The sequence below is a fragment of the Lynx rufus genome, unplaced genomic scaffold (assembly GCF_022079265.1).
Source record: "Lynx rufus isolate CCGP_SWC_20201006 ecotype Redwood Valley unplaced genomic scaffold, mLynRuf1.p SCAF_9, whole genome shotgun sequence".
NCBI lineage: Eukaryota > Metazoa > Chordata > Mammalia > Carnivora > Felidae > Lynx > Lynx rufus.
Genome location: NW_025814897.1, coordinates 102846602 through 102871427, shown reverse-complemented (window position 1 = coordinate 102871427; position 24826 = coordinate 102846602). Strand labels below are relative to the sequence as shown.

The following is a 24826-nucleotide window of genomic DNA, read 5'->3' as shown; positions in this document are numbered from 1 at the left end:
AAGCATCCTGAGCCGGGCTGGGTACCATGCCATCTATGTACACATCTGGCTTTGCAAAGACCACAGCTATCAGGAAGCAAGAAAAACCCTGATGCTGGGGGAGAAAGAAGAGCTTGCAGATAGGAATATAGTACTGGGGAGGAGAAAATTTTATTTCACCTTTCAGGATTCTTCTAGTTGGTCATGAGACAGGGGCGCCCGGGTGGCTTAGTCTGCTAAGCATCTGACTCTTGATTTTGGCTCAGGTCATGATCTTTCAGTGTGTGGGATCGAGTCTCGTGTCGGGCAATGCACTGACAGCACGGAGCCTGCTTGGGATTCTCTGTCTCTGCCCCTCCCCTGCTCACTCTCTTTCTCTCTCAAAACAAATAAATATATTTAAAAAAAATCAATATGCCACATTTGGGTATCAAATGTGCTCCCGGCAGTAATAAGTACAAAGGGACTCCACAGTAGGGGTTCCAAGAAAGAATATTTTAAAGATTTTATTTTTAACTAATCTCTACACACAAGGAGAGGCTCAAACTCACAACCCCTGAGATCAAGAGTCACATGCTCCACTGACTGAGCCAGCCAGGTGCCCCTAAGGACAGAATATTTTAAAATCTAAATGTTATTCATTTTTGAAGAGGTTGGTGGGAGAAAAACTCTCTAAAGGCCTGATATACAAGGGAAACCATTTTAGATTTCTAAGTCCACGTGACTGTATTTAAACTTTGTTCAAGCCAAAAGACTTATGGCCCATCACACATGCATTGTACATCTGCTTTGTGAATAAGCACCCTAAAGGAAAACCACCTTGTCCTTGAGATATCGCTCAGTGCTCCTGTCTCCTGCCTTCCTTTAGGACAAAACTCGTGATTCCTGCCTCTACGCTAATTCTATCATCTTTTGAGCCTTTACAAGATGTAAAACATTTGTAACCCTGTAAAATCTATTCGTTCTCCAGAATGTTTTCTTCCCTGTGAAGAGCATGTTTCCCCAGGCAGCTGTCCTAACTTTGGCTCCACTAAAACTTTCTTTTCTGCTTTTAGAGATTCTAAAAGGTTGGTTCATTTGCATCGACAAGTAGTTCATTCGCGTTGTTCAAACATTTTAAAGGAAATGAGGTTTATGGCGAAAAGGTTTCCGCCTCCTCCACACCCAGTTACTTCGTGACCTTCGCTGGAGATAAGCACAGTATTGTGCACGTATGGAGGCAAATATTATTTTTCCTTTACCTACACAGATTATAACATACTTTTCACGTTGTACCATATTCCGCTTTCTTCCCTTAAAATTTATCTTTAAGAGCCTTCTCTATCAATACACAAACAACTGCCCCATTCTTTTTCTTTGAATTATTTTTCTTTTCTTTGGGGGGGGGTGCAAGTGGGGGAGAGGGGCAGAAGGAGGGAGAGAGTGGAAATCAAGAGTCAACAGACTGAGCCACCCAGGGGCCCTGCGATTTTATTTTTTAAAGTGATCTCCACATCCAATGTGGGGCTCAAACCCACATCCCTGAGACCCAGAGTTGCATGCTCACTGATTCAGCCAGCCAGCGCCCCTCACATGTTTAAGAACAATTTCTACATCCTTTTCATTGAATTATCTTTTCCCATCTCTTTCCATTTTCTACTAGAATCGTTGAATTTTTATTCATTCATAGGTACTCTTATTTTATTTATTTATTTATTTATTTATTTATTTTTTTGGGACAGAGAGAAACAGAGCATGAACGGGGGAGGGGCAGAGAGAGAGGGAGACACAGCATCGGAAACAGGCTCCAGCCTCCGAGCCATCAGCCCAGAGCCTGACGCGGGGCTCGAACTCACAGACCGCGAGATCGTGACCTGGCTGAAGTCGGACGCTTAACCGACTGCGCCACCCAGGCGTCCCTCATAGGTACTCTTTATACAGGAGGGGAACTAACTCTTTGTCTGGAATAAATTGCAAATGAGTTTCCTAGTGTGGCACTTAGATCTTTCATTTCAAAAATGTTGCCTCATTAGAGGCGCCTGGATGGCTCACTCGGTTAAACGTCCGACTTTGGCTCAGGTCATGATCTGACACTTGGTGAGTTTGAGCCCCGCATCAGGCTCTGTGCTGACAGCTCAGACCCTGGAGCCTGCTTCAGATTCTGTGCCTCCCTCTGTCTCTGCCCCTGCCCCACCCCCCCCCCCCCATCTCTCTCTCTCAAAAATAAACTAAAAAAATTTCTTAAAGAATAAAATAAAAAAAATAAAAATGTCGTATCATATTGAAAAAACAGGTACAAGCCACACAGAACACATCTGCCAAATTGATTGTTTCTGAGCCACCAGTCTGCCACTTCTATTTTTAGTCATAAGAAAATAGATGAGCAAACAAAGGGAGGGAGGCTGTAAATGGCACTGACCACAGTCCAGCAGCGATGAGCATGGAACCTGCCATACCCCAGTTCCGGACCAGGGGATGATTCCTGAATACCAGTTACCCCTGATGGCAAAACATCAGTGAAGGGTGATCCATTTGTTGCTATCAAATGGCCCAATTCAGAAAAAATCATGCATGAGGCTGAGGCAATCGGAGGAAGCCTGAAAGCCTAGACCAGGCATAGGAATATCTAGGTTCTAATCCATGACCTGAACAAGCCATTTCCCTTGTCTGGGCCTGTTTTCTTATCCACACGGCGGGATGTGGCACAGAGTGAGGTGGTTAGACAACCCTAGATGACTGCAAGGCTCCCTTCCAGCTCTGGTATCCGGGGGACCTGGGGCTAATTTGAATACCCTGGGACAGCTAAACTCTGGAGGCTGTTCCTTGTTAAGAATAAGAACTTATACATGCACATCACTTTGTAAGAATCAAGGCCCTTTGGGGCGCCTGGGTGGCTCAGTCAGTTGGGCGGCCGACTTCGGCTCAGGTCATGATCTCGCGGTCCGTGAGTTCGAGCCCCGCGTCGGGCTCTGTGCTGACAGCTCAGAGCCTGGAGCCTGTTTCAGATTCTGTGTCTCCCTCTCGCTGACCCTCCCCTGTTCATGCTCTGTCTCTCTCTGTCTCAAAAATAAATAAAACGTTAAAAAAAAAAATTTAAAAAAAAATAAAAAAAAAAGAATCAAGGCCCTTTAAGTTAAACCACATGAAGCAGACATGGCAAAATTTCTCTTCATCATCTTTAACAGGAGGAAATGGGGCCTAAGTAGATATGCAGATAAGAAGCAGGAAATCAGCAGTCTGGGGTTAAGTTCCAGCTTGGGGACCACCTGGCTAGCTCAACTGGTGGAGCAGGTGACTCTTAGTCTCAGGGTCATGAGTTCGAGCCCCATGTTGGGTGTAGAGATTACTTAAAAAAAAAAAAAAAGAAAAGAAAAGAAAAGTTGCAACATAGAGACTGAATAGACGTGTGGCCTTTGGACAGTGACCTAGCTTCAGTTTCCTTACCTATAAAATGGAACAGATCAGGGGCACCTGGCTGGCTGAGTGTGTAGAGTATCCACTCTTGATCTTAAGGTCATGTGTTCAAGTCCCACACTGGGCATAGAGTCTACTTAAAAATAAACAGGGGAGCCTGGTTGGCTCAGTTGGTTAAGCATCAGATTCTTGATTTTGGTTCAGGTCATGGTCTCATGGTTCTTGAGTTTGAGGCCCAGGTTGGGCACTGTGCTGATAGCACAGATTCTCTGTTTCCCCCCTGCCCCCCCACCCTCAAATAAATAAACATTTAAAAATAAATAAATAAATGGAACAGATCAATTATGATAGTGCATGTCAAGCACTTAGCACAATGGCCGTGTTATAAAATGAATGATTATGTCTCCTTTGAATTCCTATGTTGAAGCCTTAACCCTTCTACGTGGCTGTATTTGGAGATGGGGCCTTCAAGGAAGTATTAAGATTTAATGAGATCATAAATGTGGGGCCCTGGTTGGATTAGGGTCCTTATAAAAAGAGACACCAGAGACCTAGCGCCCTCTGCTCTCCCTGAGCACACACACCAAGAAAAGGCCATATGAGGACTGAGAAGGCAGTTGTCTTGCAAGCCAGGAAGAGAGCTCTCACCAGAAATCAAATCCACTGGAACCTTGACCTTGGCCTTCTAGTCTCCAGAATTGTGAGAAAATAGGTTTCTTTTCTTTTTTTTTAAATGTTTTATTTTTGAGAGAGAGAGAGAGATAGAGAGACAGAGAGACAGAGAGAGAGGGAGACACGGAATCTGAAGCAGGCTCCAGGCTCCGAGCTGTCAGCACAGAGCCTGATGCGGGGCTTGAACCCATGAACTATGAGGCCATGACCTGAGCTGAAGTCAGACGCTTAACCGACTGAGTCACCCAGGCACCCCAGAAAATAAAAGTTTCTGTTGTTTAAACCACCCAGCCTGTGGTATTTGTTGTGGCAGCCCGAGCTGGCCAAGACAGCCTGGTACATTCAATATACTTCAGTTATTATCGTTGTCATTGTCATCACTATTACCTCTCTTGCTCAGAGTCTCCCTACCAGTGAGTGAGTGGGTGGCTGAGCCAGGCTGAGGAAGCAGGTTCCTTGGCTTGCAGACTGTCTCCTTGCTCTTGGGCAGGACCCCTCCAGCTCCTCTCCTGGGGCTCTTGCCTTCATGGCTGCCTCTACCCCGTGCCCTCCACCTCACCCACAAAGGCAGGACTCACTGGGGTGCAGCCTGGGAGAGAGGGGTGTGTGTGTGTGTGTGTGTGTGTGTGTGTGCGCGCACGTGTGCATGATTCACCCAGGAGAAGGAGGTGTGTGAGGTGATGGGAAGCGGGAATCTCCTCCTCCATCAAAACCGGGGCACCTGGGTGGCTCATTCGATTGAGTGTCCGACTCTGGATTTCAGCTCACATGCTTCCAGGGTTGTGGGATCGAGTCCCCCGAGTTGGGCTCTGTGCTGACAGCATGGAGCCTGCTTATGATTCTCTATCTCTCTCTCTCTCTCTCTCTCTCTCCCTCCCTTCCCCCACTTCCTCTGTCCCTCCCCCAGCTTGTGTGTTCTAGCATGTGCACATGCATGCACTCTCTCCCTCTCACTCTCTCTCAAAAAAAAAAAAGCAGGAAATTCTCTTCTGACTTTGGTCCCCTGAGAACTCCTCTGGGCTGGAGGGAAGGCTAGGGGAGTTTCAGATTAACCCTCCCTGCCCCAGACCAGAACCAGCCCAGGCAGGGGGCCTAGAGGAAAACATCTGCTCCTTCCTAACCCACTCCTCCCCTCATAGATGCCCTGAAGGCTCAAAGAGGCTTCTGAACAACCTGAACCTTGCAATAGGAACAGATAAAGTGTGTTAGTACCTACAAGGTACCCGTCACCTAACAGTCTCACTTTGTTTCTCAACACACAGGCAAGTCTTACAGTTGGCAAAGTTGAGTCTTGAAAAGTCAGGCCTAGAGGCCCTTCTCCTGCAATCTTTTGCCATCCACACAGACGTGTGTCTCTTCTACTGATGGTAAGGACAGAGTCGGCCTCACCCTGCCCCCATCTCATAGTGCCCAACCCAGGGCCTTGCATGGTACATGCTCAATACATTTTGTAGAATGGAGGAATAAATGCCAATGATTAGATCAAAGAAAAGTAAAAAGGGTTCTCCTATTTGGGAAGATGGTGTGACCATTGCTCTAACAAACCCAAACATCTCTGTTCTTCCAACCCAGCACATTTGCTCCTGGGAAGGCACCCGACACCGTTTTAATATTTATTAGCATTATTTTTACTACTATTAACATTGGTTTATTTATTTATTTATTTATTTAATTTAGTTTAAGTAATCTCTACACCCCACGTGGGGCTCAAACTCATGACCCGAGATCAAGAGTTGCATGCTCTTCTAGCTGAGCCAGCCAGGCGCCCCATACTATCAGCATTGTTATTTAATTATTACTTATTGTCCAAATATCAACTCATTACTTTTTAAAAACATTTTTTAATGTTTACTTTTGAGAGAGAGAGAGAGAGAGAGACAAAGTGCGAGTGGGGGAAGGGCAGAGAGAGAGGGAGACATAGAATCCGAAACAGGCTCCAGGCTCTGAGTTGTCAGCACAGAGCCCAACGTGGGGCTCGAACTCATGAACTGCGAGATCATGACCTGAGCCGAAGGTGGTTGCTTAACTGACTAAGACACCCAGGTGCCCCTCATTACTCTCTTTTTAAGCTCATTTCTCTTCACATCCACTCTTATTAGCCCTATTTTATAGATGAGGAAATGGAGGCACAAACAGGGTCAGTAGTTAGCTGAAGCGGGGATTCAAACGTGATTGTTTATATCAGATTGTAATTGTCAAAGTTCTTCACTTCCGTGAACTCAGCCTCACAGTGATCCTGGGAAGCAGGTGCGGGTTTCTATGGCTCATCCAAAGCCATAGGGCACAACCCCAGGATCAAGATGTGGAACTAGAACCCAGGTCTCCTTGGGACTGGTTCTGACACACAAAGGCTTGCACTGTGTGAGGATGTGAAGCCCATGCACCATGTGGGTCTTTCTGCTGTTGGGGGTTTAGGCTCCATTCCTGAACAGGGAGCCTGGGCTAACTCATGACTGAATTCACCTGGAGGGTGCAGAAATGCTGTAACAGAGAGGAAGAACCAGTGGACAGAAACTTTCATTCCAGAATATGGGACTGTTTCCTATTGCCCAATGCACTGCCTCTGCCCCTTTGCTCATGCTGGTCCCTCTCCTTGGTACACCCTCATCCCACATTCTCGCTCTAGCTAATGCCTCATACTTTGCAATTTACCTGGATATTTATATCTTCCAGGAAACCCCTGCCCCTCTCTGAAGCTGGATCAAAGGACAGTCCTCCAGGCTCCCACAGCACCTGATGATTCCTTACATCTTTATGCTTTCCACTGTGTATTAAAAGGGGCTGCATTCTTCCATGCTCCTGGAGAGGAAGAAAAAATATTGTTAAAATGTTGATACTACCCAAAGCAATCTACATATTCAATGCAATCCTTATCAAAATGACACCAGCATTCTTCACAGAGCTAGAACAAATAATCCTAAAATTTGTATGGAACCAGAAAAGACCCCAAATAGCCAAAGCAAGCTTGAAAAAGAAAACCAAAGCAGGAGGCATCACAATCCCAGACTTCAAGCTATACTACAAAGCTGTAATCATCAAGACAGTATGGTACTGGCACAAGAACAGACACTCAGATCAATGGAACAGAATAGAGAACCCAGAAATGGATCCACAAATGTATGGCCAACTAATAATCTTTGACAAAGCAGAACAGAATATCCAATGGAATAAAGACAGTCTCTTCAGCAAGGGGTGCTGGGAAAACTGGACAGCGACATGCAGAAGAATGAACCTGGACCAGTTTCTTACACCATATACAAAAATAAACTCAAAATGGATAAAAGACCTAAATGTAAGGTAGGAAGCTATCAAAATCCTCGAGGAGAAAGCAGGCAAAAACCTCTTTGATTTTGGCCGCAGCAACTTCTTACTAAACACGTCTCTGGAGGCAAGGGAAACAAAAGCAAAAATGAACTACTGGGACCTCATCAAAATATAAACCTTCTGCACAGCGAAGGGAACAATCAGCAAAACTAAAAGGCAACCGACAGAATGGGAGAAGATATTTGCAAATGACATATCAGATAAAGGGTTAGTATCCAAAATCTATAAAGAACGTATCAAACTCAACACCCAAAAAACAAAGAATCCAGTGAAGAAATGGCCAAAAGACATGAATAGACACTTCTCCAAGGAAGACATCCAGGTGGCCAACTGACACATGAAAAAATGCTCAACTTCGCTCATCATCAGGGAAAGACAAGTCAAAACCACCATGAGATACCACCTCACACCTTTCAGAATGGCTAACATGAACAACTCAGGCAACAACAGATGTTGGTGAGGATGTGGAGAAAGAGGATCTCTTTTGCATTGTTGGTGGGAATGCAAGCTGGTGCAGCTACTCTGGAAAACAGGATGGAGGTTCCTCAAAAAACTAAAAATAGAACTACCCTATGACCCAGCAATTGCACTACTAGGTATTTATCCACGGGATACAGGTGTGCTGTTTCGAAGGGACACATGCACCCCCATGTTTATAGCAGAACTATCAACAACAGCCAAAGTATGGAAAGAGCCCAAGTGTCCATCAATGGATGAATGGATAAAGAAGATGTGGTACACACACACACACACACACACACACACACACACAATGGAGTATTCCTCGGCAATCAAAAAGAATGAAATCTTGCCATTTGCAACTACATGGATGGAACTGGAGGGTATTATGCTAAGTGAAATTAGTCAGAGAAAGACAAAAATCATATGACTTCACCCATATGAGGACTTTAAGAGACAAAACAGATGAACAGAAGGGAAGGGAAACAAAAATAATATAAAAATAGGGGCGCCTGGGTGGCTCAGTTGGTTGAGCGTCCGACTTCAGCTCAGGTCACGATCTCGCGGTCCGTGAGTTCAAGCCCCGCGTCAGGCTCTGGGCTGATGGCTCAGAGCCTGGAGCCTGCTTCCGATTCTGTGTCTCCCTCTCTCTCTGCCCCTCCCCCATTCATGCTCTATCTCTCTCTGTCTCAAAAACAAATGTTAAAAAAAAATTTAATTAAAAAATAATATAAAAACAGGGAGGGGGACAAAACAGAAGAGACTCTTAAATATGAAGAACAAACAGAAGGTTACTAGAGGGATTTTGGGAGGGGGGATGGACTAAATGGGTAAGGGGCACTAAGGAATCTACTCCTGAAATCATTGTTGCACTATATACTAATTTGGATGTACATTTTTTTTTAATTTTTTATTTGACGCTTATTTATTTTTGAGACATAGAGAGACAGAGCATGAATGGGGGAGGGTCAGAGAGAGAGGGAGACACAGAATCTGAAACAGGCTCCAAGCTGTCAGCACAGAGCCCGATGCGGGGCTCGAACTCACAGAGTGTGAGATCATGACCTGAGCCGAAGTCGGTCGCCCAACCGACTGAGCCACCCAGGTGCCCCGGATGTAAATTTTAAAAAATAAAAAACAAAATTAGAATAAATAAAAATAAATAAATAAATAAATAAATAAATAAATAAATAAAAGGGGCTGCATTCTTTCTCTCTAAATAGCCTGAGAGCTCCTCAAGGGCAGGAACCCCACTTTTTGAAGATTTTATTTATATTTATTTTATTTTAGAGGGAGAGCAGAGGAGAGGGGCAGAGGGAGAGAATCTTAAGCATGCTCCACGCTCAACATGGAGAACGATACGGGGCAGGATCCCATGACCCTGGGATCCTCACTTGAGCTAAAATCAAGAGTGGGAGCTCAACTGACTGAGCCACCCAGGCGCCCCTTAAGATTTTGTTTCTAAGTAATCTCTATACCCAACATGGGGCTTGAACTCACAACTCCAGGATCAAGAGTCACATGCTTCATGGGCAGAGCCAGCCAGGCGGCCCAAGGACCTCACTTTCTCATCAGGGTATCTCCTGAAGGCTGTGCCTGGCACTCAGTAGTAAATGCTTATTAACAAAGATGAATGACCAGGGGTGGGTTCAAATACTTTTGTATTTGGAGGAAACTGAAACATCTTCCAGTTTCCTATTCATTTCTGGCACATAGAAGATGCCCGGTTAGTTTCTTGAATTGAATTAAACAGAATTAATCATTCTGCAAATACATCCCGCGTCTGAGCGGAGAAGTTACTTGGTGCTAACAGATTTGGATAAAAACCATGTGGGATACAGACCTCAGAACTCGAAATATGTGCTCAAAATACGCCGATTTCCTTCCTCATTTGGACTTTTGAAAAAAGTCGGTGGGCGTGAGGAATAGGTCCTCCTCCCAAGCAGTCCAAATTTACTAGGTGATTCTTCCCCAGATGCTGCTCCGTGCTTGAGGGCTGCTATTTCACGGTGGCCTCAGCCTCCGGCTAAGGGAAGGGTGTCTGCCCTGGCACCGAGGGGTGGAGACCCCAGGAGGAAGTGGGGGGAGGGCCCGTTTGTCACGGACCGGTGGTAGTATAGGGAGGCCGAGCGGCCTCCTACTGGAGGCTCGCTCTTGAAGTCCATCTTAGGGCTCCCTCCACCGAACTGTTCCCCAAATCAGCACAGAGTAGGCCCTCACTAAACATTAAACCTAATCAAGGGCCAAACGAATTGTGAACGGAACCCCAACAGCGCGAGGACTGGGTCCGCCAGCGCCCCCTTGCGGTGCTCTGCACCAAGCCGCCACCTGGGAGAAGCGTCCCCGCGGTCCCATCGGCGAACGCTGGACACCACAAAGGACCCGAGCTGCCAGGGAAGGGGGCCCCTGGAGGGGATGTCGTCCGCGCCACCCCCCACCCATTTTTAGAGACGGACACTGGGCCCAGGGCGGGGAAGTAGCTCGTCCAGAAGGCCCCGGGAATGCACTCCAGCGGCTCAGGGCGGCGGTCTGACGGCGGAGGCCTCGGGCGACCTGCGACCGGGCTGCGCTGGCACCTCAAGCAGTCCGTGCTGACTCACGGAAAGGGTGTCCCGGCGGCGGCATGGAAACGCCGGTGAGGATGCCGGGCCACGCGCGACCTCCGGCGGCGGAGCTACATCTAGAACCCGGATGGACGCACCGGCGCCGCGCCCCCGGGGGCTCGCCGCCCGGTACACGGCGCCCCCCAGCGGGCGCGAGGGACAAGCAACGCCGCGCGCTCCCGGGCCCGCCGCGCCCCCGGTCGCGCGCGCGCGCGCGCGCGGGTCCCGGGAGCCCAGCCCTCCGCGCGGGCAGGCAGGAACCCGAGTCCTCTGCGCCGCGGGGGCGTGGCTGGGGGCGTGGCTGGGGGCGTGGCTGGGGGCGTGGCTGGGGGCGGTGCGCTCCGAGTCCGCTAGCCGGCCGAGGTCTTATTGCTGCGCTCGGAAGCCCCCGCGCCCGGAAGCCCCCACGCTCGGTCCCGAGATGTCTGCCAGCAAGCGGGTGGCGAAGGTAAGGAGGTCGGGCGACCCCTCTCTCACGGCTCCTCTCGCCTCCCGTGACCTGCTCCTTGCATCCCTCCCCCGGCTTTCCGAGCGCGGTTATTTGTCCCTATTACCGCCGCTTGGCCCGGAGGAGGAGCAGGTCTTCGAGAGGGGCAGGAGATGGAGTCTGAGGAAGCGGGGGCGTATGGAGCGGAGCTGTCCCTGGCGCCCTGGGCTGCGCTGGGGATGCGGATGGTTCCTTCCGAATTGGTTTCGGTTTCTTTTCTCCTACAAGAAACTTGTGATAATAATTGCTTGCTTGTCACTGAGGTGCTGGAAAGGTTCCAGGAGCCAGGCGCTCTGCTGGAGTGGAGGGGTTTAGGGACAGAGATAACCAGAACAAGGTCTTTGCCTTGGTGTAGCTCATGCCCCGCCCTTAATTGGGTACCTGTGTTTCTAGAGTCCTGACCAGTATGGGGTGTTGAGTAGGAATCGGGAACAAAGTTCCCTGGGTATTCTCGGGGGGAAAAGATGCCAAGGCGCAGCTGGCAGGTGTCCCGGAGTAGGTGGTGCGCACTCATTCCTTCTACAAATGTTGTCGAATGCCTGTTATGTGCTGGCTCCTGTTCTAGGAAGTAGGGAAGCAGAGATGAGCAAAAATCCCCCCTCCCTTTGAGCTTTCTTTCCAGTTAGGGACACAATTTGAAATGAGGTCTGGAAGGATGGGAAGGGTCAAATTCCCCAGGATATGGGAAAACCCAGGGTGTTTGAAGGGGTGTAGCCGGGAGGTGGGCACAGGTGGGGAAGGAAGAGAGGTCAGGTGTAATGGGTCTGACATGCCCCAGACTTTGACTCTCTTGGAAGTGCCCTTCCAGTATGCAGAGTGGGAGCAGGGTTAAGGGGGTGAAGAGGGCTGCCTTCTCCTCTCCGCCTTTGAGAGTTAGAGAGTCTCAGGTTGGAACACAGAGCAGGCTCAATCCAGAAGAACTGAAATCCGGAGGTTGGCAACAAAGTGGGGCAAAGGGTCTTTCTAGCCAAGTGGGAAAGAACTAGGAGCCGGTATTTATCACACTGGCACCACTAAGTGCCTGGCCATTTACATTAGCTCATCAGATTCTCACAGCAACCCTGTGAGAGAAGCCGTATACCCCCATTTACAGATGAGGAAGTGGAGGCTCAGAGAGAATAACTCGATTGTCCAGGGTCACCCAGTAAGGAGTGATGGGCCTGGGATAGGAGTCCAGGTTGGTAGGGCTCCAACCTGCACACCCTTCCAGTGGCCTCTTTACTTTTATTTTCTATTTCTCTGAGTCAGGTGATTTCCTAATAGGCCTCAAGAAAGAGCTGAGTGTCCTAGGTTGGGTTTCACATCCTCAGGCTTGCAGAATCTTTTGGCAGAACTCATTTATAACAGAAAAGTCCCAAGGGGCACCTGGGTGGCTCAATTGGTCGAGCATCCAACTTTGGCTCAGGTCATGATCTCGCGGTTCGTGAGTTTGAGCCTGATATCAAGCTCTGTGCTGACAGCTCAGAGCCTGGAGCCTGCTTCAGAGTCTGTATCTCCCTCTCTCTCTGCCCCTTCCCCTGCTTGCACTCTGTCTCACTCTCAAAAATAAGTAAACATTAAAAAAATTTTTTAATACAATAAATGAGGGGTCAGAGCCTGTGCAGAAGGCACAAGAAGCAGTTTTTTGTTATGAATAGAGAGTATGGGCTAGCTAAGAGATAGGAGATGGGGCCAGGGTTGTGTTTCTATGTTGGGGGTTCAGAGAAAGTTCACGTGGTCCACAGTATGAAAAGCCCCTCCCAAACTGTGAACTGGTTTTGAGCCACCTTTGTTTATACCACAGTTTCCCAGCCTCATTACTGTTGACATCTGGGGCTGGCTAATTCTTTGTAAGATGTTTGTCGGCCTCCCTGGCCTCAACCCACTAGATGCTGGCATCACTCCCCCAATGTGTGACAACCAGAAATGTTCTACGGGTGCCTGGTGGCTCAGTCGGTTAAGCATTCCGACTCTTGATCTCAGCTCAGGTCTTTTTTTTTTTTTTTTAATTTATTTTTAAGAGAGAGAGAGCACAAGTGCACATGTGCATGAGCGTGGGAGGGGCAGGAGAGGGGGAGAGAGAATCCCAAGCAGGCTCCGTGATGCCAACACAGAGCCTGACCAGGGGCTCCATCCCATGAACCATCAGATCATGGCCCCAACCAAAATCAAGAGTCAGGTGCTTAACTGACTGAGCCACCCAGGTGCCCCATCAGCTCAGGTCTTGAGCTCAGAGTCATGAGTTCAAGCCCTGCATTGGGCTCTGCACTGGCTGTGAAGCCTCCTTAAAAAAAAAAAAAAAGGCCTAGGCATTGCCTAGTGTCTGCTGGGGGTGTGGGGTCAAACTGCCCCCAGTTGACAACCAATGGTTTATACCCATTTGCTGTTCCAGAGGCATATGACCTTGCCCTTGAATGTCTTCTTATCTGTTATTGTTATTGTTATTGTTTTGTTTTCAAAGAAAAAAAAAAGTCTGTTGACCCCCGAAGAGGAGACAGGTTCCTTGGTCGATGTGTTTGAGAAGTTCTGCATGCTGTGGGTGCACAACTTGGAGATTTGTGATGCACAATAGCACATTGAAGGCTCTGGGAAGTCATGCAGTAAAGGAATCTGTTTAGCTTTGTGCTTTCCGATGTACTTGACCGTGGATCCCTTTTCCATCAATAACTATTGAGCTTGCATGGAACACACTGTATCTTTGCTCTGACCCGGCCTCTGCCTTGGTGCCTGTCCCCTTCCCTGCATGGCCTGGCACAGTGGCACCCTCTGCGAAACCTTCCCGCTCCCCTGTCCTCTTCCCTATTATGTGTCCGTACCCGTTATTCACATAGTCACATTCACCTTTCTGCCATCACTCCAGCAAAGTTCTTGAGGGCTGGGCCCTTCTTACTCAAGTGTCGCTAGAGGATGCTCCGTAAAGGGCTGTAGGGAGAATCCGCTGATGTCCGGGTATCTGGGCTACCTCTCTAGGGGACGGGGTGAGTCACTCCTTGTCCCCTTGTTTCTCTGCGTGATGTGTTTCTCTGCTGCAGTCTGTCTGAACCGTCTTCCTTCCCCAGGCCTGGTCTGGAGGACTTTGTCTTTGCTGTCCACTCTGAGCACTGTAAGGGCCTGTCGTCATGCCAGACACGCAGTGCATGCTGTGAGGAGGGAGGGAGGGAGGGAGAGAGTTAGGACCTTTCCGGAAGACAGCAAGATGACAGAGGTCAGGTGGTATCTTGGTTTCAGGAGGAAAGGCTCTGAAGAGAGTTTACTCCCAAGTGGTAACATCTGGAAGCAGCGATCTGCACCTTCCTCCCACCCAGTACCTCCAGAGCTTGGTGAGCCTGAAGTCGGATAAGTCACTTAAAGCACATAGTGCTGTGCCTGACACATTCTGAGAACTCAGTAGTTGAGGGCTCTGACTTCGCCGGCTTCTGCCCCTGAAGGTGTCCTTTTTGAAACTTGGGACAGCTCGCTGCTGGGACAGGGAGGTGGGGGGCTGAAGTAGGGGAGACCGGCAAGCTGCTCACTGATGCATCCCCTGCAGGAGCTGGAGAGTCTCCAGGCAAAGCTTCCCCGGTACCTACGGAACCTGTTCAGCCATGATGCCGATGTCCTGGTGTGGCACGCCCTCCTGCTACCTGTGAGTGTCGCCGGGGATCATGGCCTTTGATTAGGGTGACAGGCCAAAGCCGTGAGCAGGGAGGCTGAGGACTGGGTGAGAACTTCCCCTGTCATGGAGTCCTTTTTGTAACTGGAGGTTAGTCGTTGGTAGAGGAGGTCTCTGGACTGATTGCTTCTGAGGTCAGAGCAGACCGATGAAGAGGTTAACAGATTTTTGGATCTGGTAGGAGAGCCTGTCCTCAAACCCGTAGGACAAGCCCACCTGGTGACAACCCGTCACCGACCCCACCAAGAAGCTACAACAGACAAACAGCATCAAAAGAAGAAAGAAAAGATCTCTTGGACCTTTGTCGGAGGCTGGGGATAAAGTTCCTGTTCGTAGTTGGTAGAATTTGCTCCTTCAAACCCAAAATGTATTTTGTTTTCTTTTAAAGGTCATATTCCTGGGGTGCCGGGGTGGCTCAGTTGGTTGTGTCCGACTCTTGATTTCGGCTCAGGACATGATCTCACAGTTTGTGGGTTTGAGCCTCACACTCTCTGCTGACAGTGCGGAGCCTGCTTGGGCTTCTCTATCTCTCCCTCTCTCTCTGCCCTTCCTCTACGCACACTCTCTACCTCCAAATAAATAAGTAAATTAAAAAAAAATTAATGTTTTTTTTTAAATTGATAGTCTTTTTAAAAAATTTTGTTTAATGTGTATTTATTTTTGAGAGAGGGAGAGAGAGCATGAGTGGGGGAGGAGGAGAGAGAGACGGAGACACAGAATCCGAAGCAGCCTCCAGGCTCTGAGCTTCAGCGCGGAGCCCGACGCAGGGCTCGAACTCACAAACCACGAGATCATGACCTGAGCCAAAGTTGGATGCTTAACCAACTGAGCCATCCAGGCGTCCCCCAGAAATAAATTTAAAGATCATATTTCAGACAACTATTTCTTTTTTATTCTAGCATAGTTAACCTACAGTGGTATATTAGTTCCAGGTGTACAATAATATAATGATAGGACAACTGTTGTTACATATGGCGACGTAGATAACTTATCTTTACCATTCTGATTTGTCTCCATTTATTAGATCTCTCTCAGTAAAATCTCCCCCTGAAAATAATATTCTAGTGGACCAATCTGAGTGCAGGATTTCTCTTTTATTATTAATAGACTGAAGATCTTTTCTATGGGAGAGTCATCTATACACCTTAATTACATGGACATAAAAATTAAAACAGTGAAACTTGTCATTAGCTCTTTGGAAGATAAAAAGAACCATTCATTTGATTATTTAGGATTTGGTCTTTTTACTGACAATGCAATGGCCTGGATTGTGCCCTCTTCTCTTTCAACCGGCCTGGTAGTCCTGAAAAATAGGGAAAGGCTTGACTCGGGGCAACATACGAACCTCGGTCATGTCCAGTGGGCTGCTAGATTGAAGCAATCCGTTTACCTGGCTTGGAGTGAGGACAGCTGCTCTGGGCCTCAGGGGCCAGAGGAAGAAGGTGCTAGAAGGTGCTCCAGGGACTGATTAGATGCCCCAGGGAGGCTAGCTCTGAGGTGGATGAGAGTAAAGGTGGAGGAGCAGGTGAGAAGGCAGAAGGTGGGCGACAGGGACACCTGGGGGACGTCACATTTCAGAGAATACTGTGAAATCACAGTTGGCAAGACCAAGGTGGGGCGTCTTCTGGTCTGAGCACAATTCCAGCGTGTGGAGGGGTGTCTCTGCCCCACCTCCAAGCAATTCTTAGGACACCAGCTGGGTGTCCTACTATTAAAAACAATATTTTTAGAATTTTTAAAATGTTTTATTTATTTTTGAGAGAGAGAGAGACAGATTATGAGCAGGGGAGGGGCAGAGAGAGAGGGAGACAGAAGCACGGAGCCCGATACGGGGCTTGAACCTGTGAACCACGAGATCATGACCTGAGCCGAAGTTGGACGCTTCACCAACTGAGCCACCCAGGCGCCCTCCCAAAATCATGTTTTAATGCTTATTTATTTAGAGAGAGGCAGAGAGTGCGAACAGGGGAGGAGCAGAGAGAGAAGGAGAGAGAGAATCCCAAGCAAGTCCCGCACTGCAAGCACAGAGCCCAACTTGGAGCTTGAACCCACCAACCATGAGATCATAACCTGAGCTGAAATCAAGAGTCGGATGCTTAACCAGCTGAGCCACCCAGGCGCCCCTGGATGTCCTGTGTCCTACTATTTAACTCACTTCTGACTCCATCTACCCTGGAGATAGCATCGGATCCCACAGATTAAAGGCTGGGTTCCACATGACTGTCCCTTTTACACACCCTCCCCCTCCTCCCCTCAGATGTCAGTCCCAAGTCCCGGTTGCTTCTGACTGAATGGTTATAAATCAGAGGCTCCCATGACCCCTTCTTCAGGTTCACTTAATTTGCTAGGGCGGCTCACAGAACTCAGAAGCATTTTACTTGCTAGATTGCCAGTGCAAGATGGGGGAAGGGCGCGGGGCTTCCGTGCCCTCTCTGGACACGCCATCTCCCCAAGCCAACACGCGTTCACCAGCCCAGAAGCTCTCTGAACCCTGCCCTTCTGGGTTTTCACAGAGGCTTTATTACGTAAGCATGATTGATTAAATCTTTGGCCTTTGGTGACTGAACTCTAGCCCTTCTCCCCTTCAGCCCTCTAACCCCCTGGTTGGTTCCCCCTGACTATAGCCCCCCTCCTTAGGTGCTTCCAAAGCTGCCTCATTAACATAACAAAAGACATTTTCGTCACTCTCAACACTTGGGATTGGGGGACCAAAGGCTGATGCAGAACAGCCAGCTAAGGGGGCCCAGAAGTGCCTGATGAAGCCGTAAAGGAGGAATGGTTGGAGGGCAGGGGAAGGAGAACCCAGACAGGTCTGTGGGATGAGCTGACAGATTGTCCCTTAAAAGCTCAGTCTCCGTATACATGCTCACCAAGATGGCCCCACGTGTCACCTCTTATCACGGAAGCTGACAGCGGGATGAGCTTTTGAAAGCTAATAGTAAGAGTTGCCATTCATTACCCACTGTGGACCGAGCCCTGTTTCCAGGGCATTGCCTGAGCAGTCGTACTGAGCCCTCTCAACCGCTCCGTGAGGAAGACTGACATCTTTTTAGGGTTGGGGAAATGGAGGCTGAGGCGGTTGAGTAACTTGTCACACAGAAGGTCACACAGAATAAGGTGGCAGGATACTGACTTTCCTACGATTTACTAATGGCTAAAATAGGATCACTTTTGAGGTTGGAAAAAAAAATTCTAGGGCTCTTAGGATATTGACGCAGAACAAAATATGATTAGCTTCCAATTATCAGTGCTGCCAAAATGACATAATAATAGTAGTATAATATAATAGTATTAATATAATATAATATATAATATAATAATATAATTATAATATAATATATAATATAATAATATAATTATAATATAATATAATACAATATAATATAGTATAGTATAATATAATATAATAGTAGATGCTGATAGTGGTGAGCTTTCATAATACTTTTATCCAATGGCAGTTTTGTTGGGACTAAAGTTCAATTCTCCACAGCTTCAGCAAAGAAGCCCCCTTCCAGTGAGACAGTTGGCCAACACCTATAAAACACCAACTCTTCGGGGCGCCTGGGTGGCGCAGTCGGTTAAGCGTCCGACTTCAGCCAGGTCACGATCTCGTGGTCCGGGAGTTCGAGCCCCGTGTCGGGCTCTGGGCTGATGGCTCAGAGCCTGGAGCCGGTTTCCGATTCTGTGTCTCCCTCTCTCTCTGCCCCTCCCCCGTTTATGCTCTGTCTCTCTCTGTCCCAAAAATAAATAAACGTTGAAAAGAAAAAATTTAAAACACCAACTCTTCTCTAAGCACTTAGCAATGAATTTTTTTTGTAAAAAAAATAAAATAAAAAAAATAAGGTGGCAGAGCTGGAAGAATAGCCAAGTGCTTTTTTTAAGCCCCAAACTCAGGGGCACCTGGGTGGCTCAGTTGGCTAAGCACCTGACTCTTGATCTCGGCTTGGGTCATGATCCCACAGTTGGTGAGATCGAGCCTCACATGGGGGTCTGCGCTGACAGTGGGGAGCCTGCTTGGGATTCTCTCTCTCCTCTCTCTCTGACTTTCGCTCTCTCTCTCTCTCAAATAAAGTAAACTTAAAAAAAAAATAATGAAAAATAAACCGAAAGCTTAGAAGGAAATCAGACTTTCTCAGCTGACCCTAAGGTAGAGTATGAAAGCCCTCGGGGTGGCCCAGCTTCTTCATTTTACAGATGAGGATCCCGATTCCTGGAGGAGCTCAAAGCCACATGGTGGGCTTGAGGCAGAGCTGGGGTGGGCTCCCAGGGCCTTCAAGTCCAAGGCTCCTCTGTTAAGACCCAGGAAGCCCAGCATGCAACCCTGCAGACAGGACACATGGACATTCTCCCGTCCTTTTCTGAGGCCTCATGCTCGGCTCTGTCTCCACTGCACAGGCCTTGGTCTCTTATCATCAAGAATGAAAAGCTGAGCCATTTTCCTTACCTGCCCTATACAGTTGCCCCATCTCTTATCTCAGACACACCCAAGACCCCTATGGCTCCCCTTTGCCCTCCGCTAACTAAGAGGAGTTCTCTTAAGACTTTGACTGTGGGCTTACATCCATATGTCCTTGTCCTGTCTTCTCAGTAACGAAGGCTCTGAAAGGATCTGGAGCTTTGGAAGCAGCCAGAAGCCCCTGGACTCTGTGCTGGGGTCACCCGAGTTCTGGGGCTCCCCCCTTCTAGGGGTGTAGACTAGTGCTCACATGTGGAGACATAGAGTTGGCAATTCTGGGTTCCCCTCCAGCACTCCACTGGGGCCCTGGGCAAGTTACAAGAATTGAGCTTGAGCTTCCTCATCTGAAAATGTAGATGCTAATAGTGGTGAGTTTTCATAATACCTACTGTATTACCTACTGACACACAGATAGTGTTTTCCATGTGCTGTTCTAAGCCCTTAACATAAATTAACTCATTTAGTTCTCACATAAGCTGTATGAAGAAGCCTATTATTGTCATAGGGAAGCACAGAGGTTAAGTTACTTGCCTAAGGTCACACAGCTAGAGTGGCAGAGCCAATATTCATACCGTGGCTCCAAAGTCCATGGAACCCCTGCCCTCTGCTGCATGGACTAATGTTTGTCAAGCTCTTAACACAAGGTGGCACAGAATAGGCACCCAGGAAAGTTTTTCAGTTTGCTCGAAGTCTGGAGGGTCTTCTACTGGCCCCTGGCTACCCCTAACCCCCAGTCACTCCAGCCCCCGAGTTCTTTCTCTCTGTAAAATTTTTTTATTATGGTAAAGTACACAATAACAATATTTACCCTTTTTATGTTTACAGTTCAGGGGCACTAACCCCATTGCATTGTTGTGCAACTGTCCCCATCACCCACCTCCAGAACGTTTTCATCTTCCCCTTCCGAAACTCTGTACCCATGAAACACTGACTCCCCATTCCCTCTCCCCCTGCCCCGCCCCATCACCTGGCATCTCATTTTCTATTTTATGGCTGTGAATCTGACTATTCTGGGTACCTCACGTAAGTGGAGTCATACAGTATTTGTTCTTTTTTCTCTAGCTTGTTTCACTTAGCATAATGTCTTCAAAGTTCATCCATGTTGGGGCACACGTCAGAATTTCATTCCTTTTTAAGGGTGAATAATATTCCATTGTACATGTATGCCACATTTTGTTTCTGCATTCATCCATCAGTGAGTATTTGGGTTGTTAGCATGGATCCCGTGCTAATTCTGTGTTTGGATTTTTTTTTAAATTTTTTAATCCATTTGAGAGAGAAAGACAGAGCATGAGGAGGGGAGGGACAGAGAGAGAGGGAGACACAGGATCCGAAGCAGGCTGCAGGCTCTGAGCTGTCAACAGAGCCCGACTCGGGGCTCGAACCCACGAACCATGAGATCATGACCTGAGCCAAAGTCGGATGCTTAACCGACTGAGCCACCCAGGCGCCCCCTCTATGTTTAGATTTTTGAGGAATTGCCATACGTTTTTCCACAGTGGCTGCACCATTTTACATTCCCAAGCCCCTGACTTCTTATGATCCCCTCATTTTCTCCATTCCGCCCCCCCCAGTAATGATTTCTCCCATGCTTCATTCTTCTATTGCATTCTTCTTTTGCAACATGAAGACGTTGAAGCCGAGATGGCCATTTGTGGCGTCATGGACGGACCTTGAAGGCATTATGCTAAGTGAAATGAGTCAGGCAGAGAAAGACAAATTCTCTATGAACTCATCTATAGATGGAATTTTTAAAAGTTTATTTGTTTATTTTTTTTAACGTTTATTAATTTTTGAGACGGAGAGAGGCAGAGCATGAACAGGGGAGGGGCAGAGAGAGAGGGAGACACAGAATCCGAAACAGGCTCCAGGTTCCGAGCTGTCAGCACAGAGCCCGATGCGGGGCTCGAACTCACGGACCGTGAGATCATGACCTGAGCCGAAGTCGGACGCTTAACCGACTGAGCCACCCAGGCGTCCCTGTTTGTTTGTTTAGAGAGCAGGGGAAGGGCAGAGAGAGAGGGAGAGAGGGAGAGAGGGAGAGAGAGAGAGAGAGAGAGAGAGAGAGAGAGAATCCCAAGCAGGCTCTGCACTGTCAGCACAGAGCAGGATGCGGGGCTCAAACTCATGAACCATGCAGTCATGACCTGAGGCGAAACCAAGAGTTGGATGCTTAACCGACTGAGCCACCCGGGCGCCCCATCTTTTCTTTTTAATTGTATCTGTGTGAGAAGACGGACGTTCGCTGAGCCCATGGTGGTAGTCATTTTACCATCCACTTACACCATCGTGTTTGTCGATTCTTTTTCAATAGAAATGGACAGAAATTAATTATCCATTGAAAAAAAAAAGAGCTGAGATAGTCCTAGTCAAATGTGACCCCGTTTTCGAACGAGGAAGCTGAGGCCCAAAGGTGGGAGGTGGCTGGCCCACAGTTGTTGCACAGAAAGAGCCAGGGTGGGACTTTTGTGACTCCCAGGCCAGTGTTCTTTTGTGACTCCACTAATCCGCGGCTCAGTTGCCCAGTGAGTACAGGAGCCACCCGTGTCCGTTCATGGTCCCACCTGGGCGTGCCACAGAGGACTCCTCGGAGTCCAGGGGCGAGGCCAGGAGAGGGGCCGCCAGACCAAGGCCCCGGGAGGAAAACAGGCTTTTCAGAGCAGACGTGTGCTGGAACAGAGCTTCACCCCTTCTCTTGCGCAGGAGAAGCCACCCTACAACCTCAAGGCTTTCCACCTGCGCATCAACTTCCCTGAGGACTATCCGTTCAAGCCCCCTACGGTGACATTCACCACCAGGATCTACCACCCCAACGTGGGCCACAATGGAGAGGTTTGCCTGCCCATCACCAGCAAGGAGAACTGGAGTCCTTACACCAAGACCTGCCAAGGTGGGGCTGGGCCTCGCCTAACGGGAGGGTCTGATCCTGGAGGAGAGGTGATGGGACTGATTTTGAATCAGAAAACGCCCCAAAGAGGGGAGATAAAAATGGCGGGTCTCAGCTGAGCCTGTCTTCAGATAGAAGGGATGCGTCCTGAGATCCTGGGCCTGCTGACCTGGTCCTGCCTCGGCTTTCTACCTGGGCAGGTGGGACAGAGCAGCGTGGCCACGGGTCTGGGAGGGACCTGCTCTGTTGCTCTGTCTGCGGACCTTGCTGAGGTCTGCTCCTTCGCAGGCTCAGAGCCCTAAATGACAGCTGAGGGGATTGGCCCAGTAATGGCAGTACGTGTGGATTAAATGCTTTCTGCCCTGTGCTAGGAGCTTCACACACCACCTTCATCCAGTCCCCCAGCAGCCCCATACGGAGTGCTCGCATTGCCCGTTGCATAGATGAGCACAGTGAGGCCTGTGGTAAGTGAAGCACTGGCCTGTGGTCGTCCCACTGTCAGGTGGCAGAGCTGGGACTCACAGCCGGGCTTGGCTGACTCTAGACCAGCACTACCCTGCAGAACTTTCTATAGTGATGGAAATGATCCATAGCTGCCCTGTCCACTTCCCTAGCCTCTGTGACAGGTGGCGATGGAGCACCTGAAGTGTGGTCCTGCGACTGACCTGAATTCCTGATTGCAGTTCATTTTAATTCCTTTCAGTTTAGAGATCTGCATGTGGCTAGTGGCTACCATATTGGACAGTGCATTTCTATAGAGTCCGTGAACGTCATCGGTGTGTGAACCAACTCAGGATTTTGTTTTTTTTTAGTGTTTATTTAATTTTTTTTTTAACATTTATTCATTTTTGAGAGACAGAAACAGAACATGAGTGGGGGAGGGGCAGAGAGAGAGGGAGACACAGAATCTGAAGCAGGCTCCAGGCTCTGAGCTGTCAGCACAGAGCCCGACGTGGGGCTCGAACCCACGAACCGTGAGATCACAACCAGAGCCGAAGTTGGACGGTTAACCAACTGAGCCACTCAGGTGCTCCTGGACCAGCTCAGGAGTTCTTAGCCTTAGAAACAAGGTCCCGGGGTGCGGGGGGTGGGGGAAGGGGAGGAGGAGTGGTCCTTGGGTGAGCTTCAGGGGGTCTGTGCAGCACTCTTAACTTAGAACTTCATGTTGGCGTGTATTCACACGTGCATGTGCCTCGAGAGATGGCCCACCGCCTTCTCCTGGTTCCCAGAGCCATCCGTGAAAGGTTAGGAGCCACGGGGCAATAGCACTTTATAGTCTGGAGCCTCAGAACCCCTTTTCCCAAATAAAAGTTGATTTATTTGGAATCCTTTTAAAAAATTTTTTTTTAATTTCATTTATTTTGAGAGAGAAAGAGAGCAAGCAGAGGAGAGGCAGAGAGAGAGGGAGAGAGAGAATCCCAAGCGGGCGACATACTGTCAGCGTGGAGCCCGACTTAGGGCTATTTGGAATCTTAATATCAAACAGAAAAACAGGGCGGCTCTTGTTGGAAACAGAAACCCCATTTATCTCATTGACCCCCACGATGAGACGTTTCTGTGAAGCCATGGAACATGGTTTGAAAAGCACTGACATAGCCAGACAGACGGCTTTGGGCACCGTCAGTGAGGAATGAGGGGCTTTTAACTTGGTTGTAATGTCATCATCCTAAGAAATCGACCTCCTTGGGGTCCCCCACGGACTGAGCGTGCAGGTGCCGGGGGATCTGAGAGGGGGCTGCCATCGCCTCCTTCCCTGGATTTTTCTCTCCGTCCTGATGTCCTGACCTGGCTTCTCTCCCCAGTCTTGGAGGCCCTCAACGTGCTGGTGAACAGACCAGACCTGGGGCAGCCGGTCCGGTTGGAGCTCGCAGACCTACTGAAGCAAGATCCGGAGCTGTTCCACAGGGAGGCCAGGGAGTTCACCCTCAAGTATGGAGTCGACCGGCCCTCCTAACCGGTTCTGACCCCTGTCTTTGCCGGATCCTCTCTGTGTGACGGGCGGACATTTCGTGGAAGCTGTGGGGGGCCGGGAGGGGGGGGGTGCGGCTGGAGCCTCCTCTCATTTGTTCCATGTTTTCCTTCTTAAGTAGCTAGTCATTAGCCTGTGTGTGTGTGTGTGTGTGTGTGTGTGTGTGTGTGTGTGTGTGGCATGGACCCATTCCCACGTTCACCTGGCCACAGTGTGCTTTTCCTGCGCTTTCTCTGCCCCAGAGGCAGACGAGTTCACGTTTGTGCAATTACAGGCCAGCTCTCCAGGGCTCCGTGGTCTCACAGACACAGGTCGCCTTCAGGCCAGCTGGCAGGAAATGAGCCCAGGAGCCGCCTCGCATCCCCCTAGGGCCCAGGCAGAGGGGCAGAGGGGCAGAGGGGATGTGAGGAGTATGGAGGGGGGGCCGGGCACTTGGAGAGAATCGTATTTACACTTGAGTGATTTGTTTATTGAGTATTTGAAGTCAGCCAGACTGCTAATAGGTACTTCATGTCTAGATTTATGCGCGAAACCTTTCCTTTTCCCCTGATGAATCATGAAGTGAAGAATCTAATCTCTATCCAGAAATCTGACTATGTGGTTTTTTTTATAGTGTGATATTTTTTAATGTTTACTTTTGAGAGGCGGGGAGGGGCAGAGGGAGAAGGTGACAGAGATCTGAGGCTCTGTGCTGACAGCAGAGAGCCCGAAGTGGGGCTTTGAACTCACAAACTGTGACATCGTGAGCTGGCCCGAAGTCAGGCGCTTAACTGACTGAGCCGCCCAGGCGTCCCTCAGGCGTCCCTGACTATATGGTTTGTGTTTTTAAAATTTCTTTAATTTGAGACAGAGAGAGGGTGAGAGAGAGAATGGAGGAGGTGCAGAGAGAGAGAGAGAGGGACAGAGGATCTGAAGCGGGCTCTGCACGGACAGCAGAGAGCCCGATGCAGGGCTTGAACTCACGAA

The 24826-nt window shown here is 48.8% G+C and overlaps 1 protein-coding gene across 2 annotated transcripts; it reads left to right on the top strand.

The window, feature by feature from the left end:
• The first annotated feature begins 10762 nt into the window (after positions 1–10762).
• UBE2L6 (ubiquitin conjugating enzyme E2 L6) lies at positions 10763–24448 on the top strand. Of its 2 annotated transcripts, none has more exons than XM_047071613.1 (4): positions 10763–10878; positions 14426–14521; positions 21708–21894; positions 22263–22748. In XM_047071613.1, the coding sequence occupies exons 1-4, from the start codon at positions 10852–10854 to the stop codon at positions 22361–22363; spliced, it is 411 nt and encodes a 136-aa protein (XP_046927569.1). In that variant the 5' UTR covers positions 10763–10851; the 3' UTR covers positions 22364–22748. The 2 variants fall into 2 exon arrangements, with proteins under 2 accessions (XP_046927569.1, XP_046927568.1); XM_047071612.1 differs by lacking the exon at positions 22263–22748 and adding an exon at positions 23694–24448 and having other exon boundaries at positions 10765–10878.
• The last annotated feature ends 378 nt before the right edge of the window (positions 24449–24826 follow it).

What these genes read in the sequence shown, in the direction of transcription:
- UBE2L6 (XM_047071612.1), top strand. Translation starts at nt 10,852, where the DNA reads ATGTCTGCCAGCAAGCGGGTGGCGAAG. An exon ending in GGCACGCCCTCCTGCTACCT is followed by an intron (nt 14,522 to 21,707) that starts GTGAGTGTCGCC and finishes TCTCTTGCGCAG; the next exon opens with GAGAAGCCACCCTACAACCT. An exon ending in TTACACCAAGACCTGCCAAG is followed by an intron (nt 21,895 to 23,693) that starts GTGGGGCTGGGC and finishes TTCTCTCCCCAG; the next exon opens with TCTTGGAGGCCCTCAACGTG.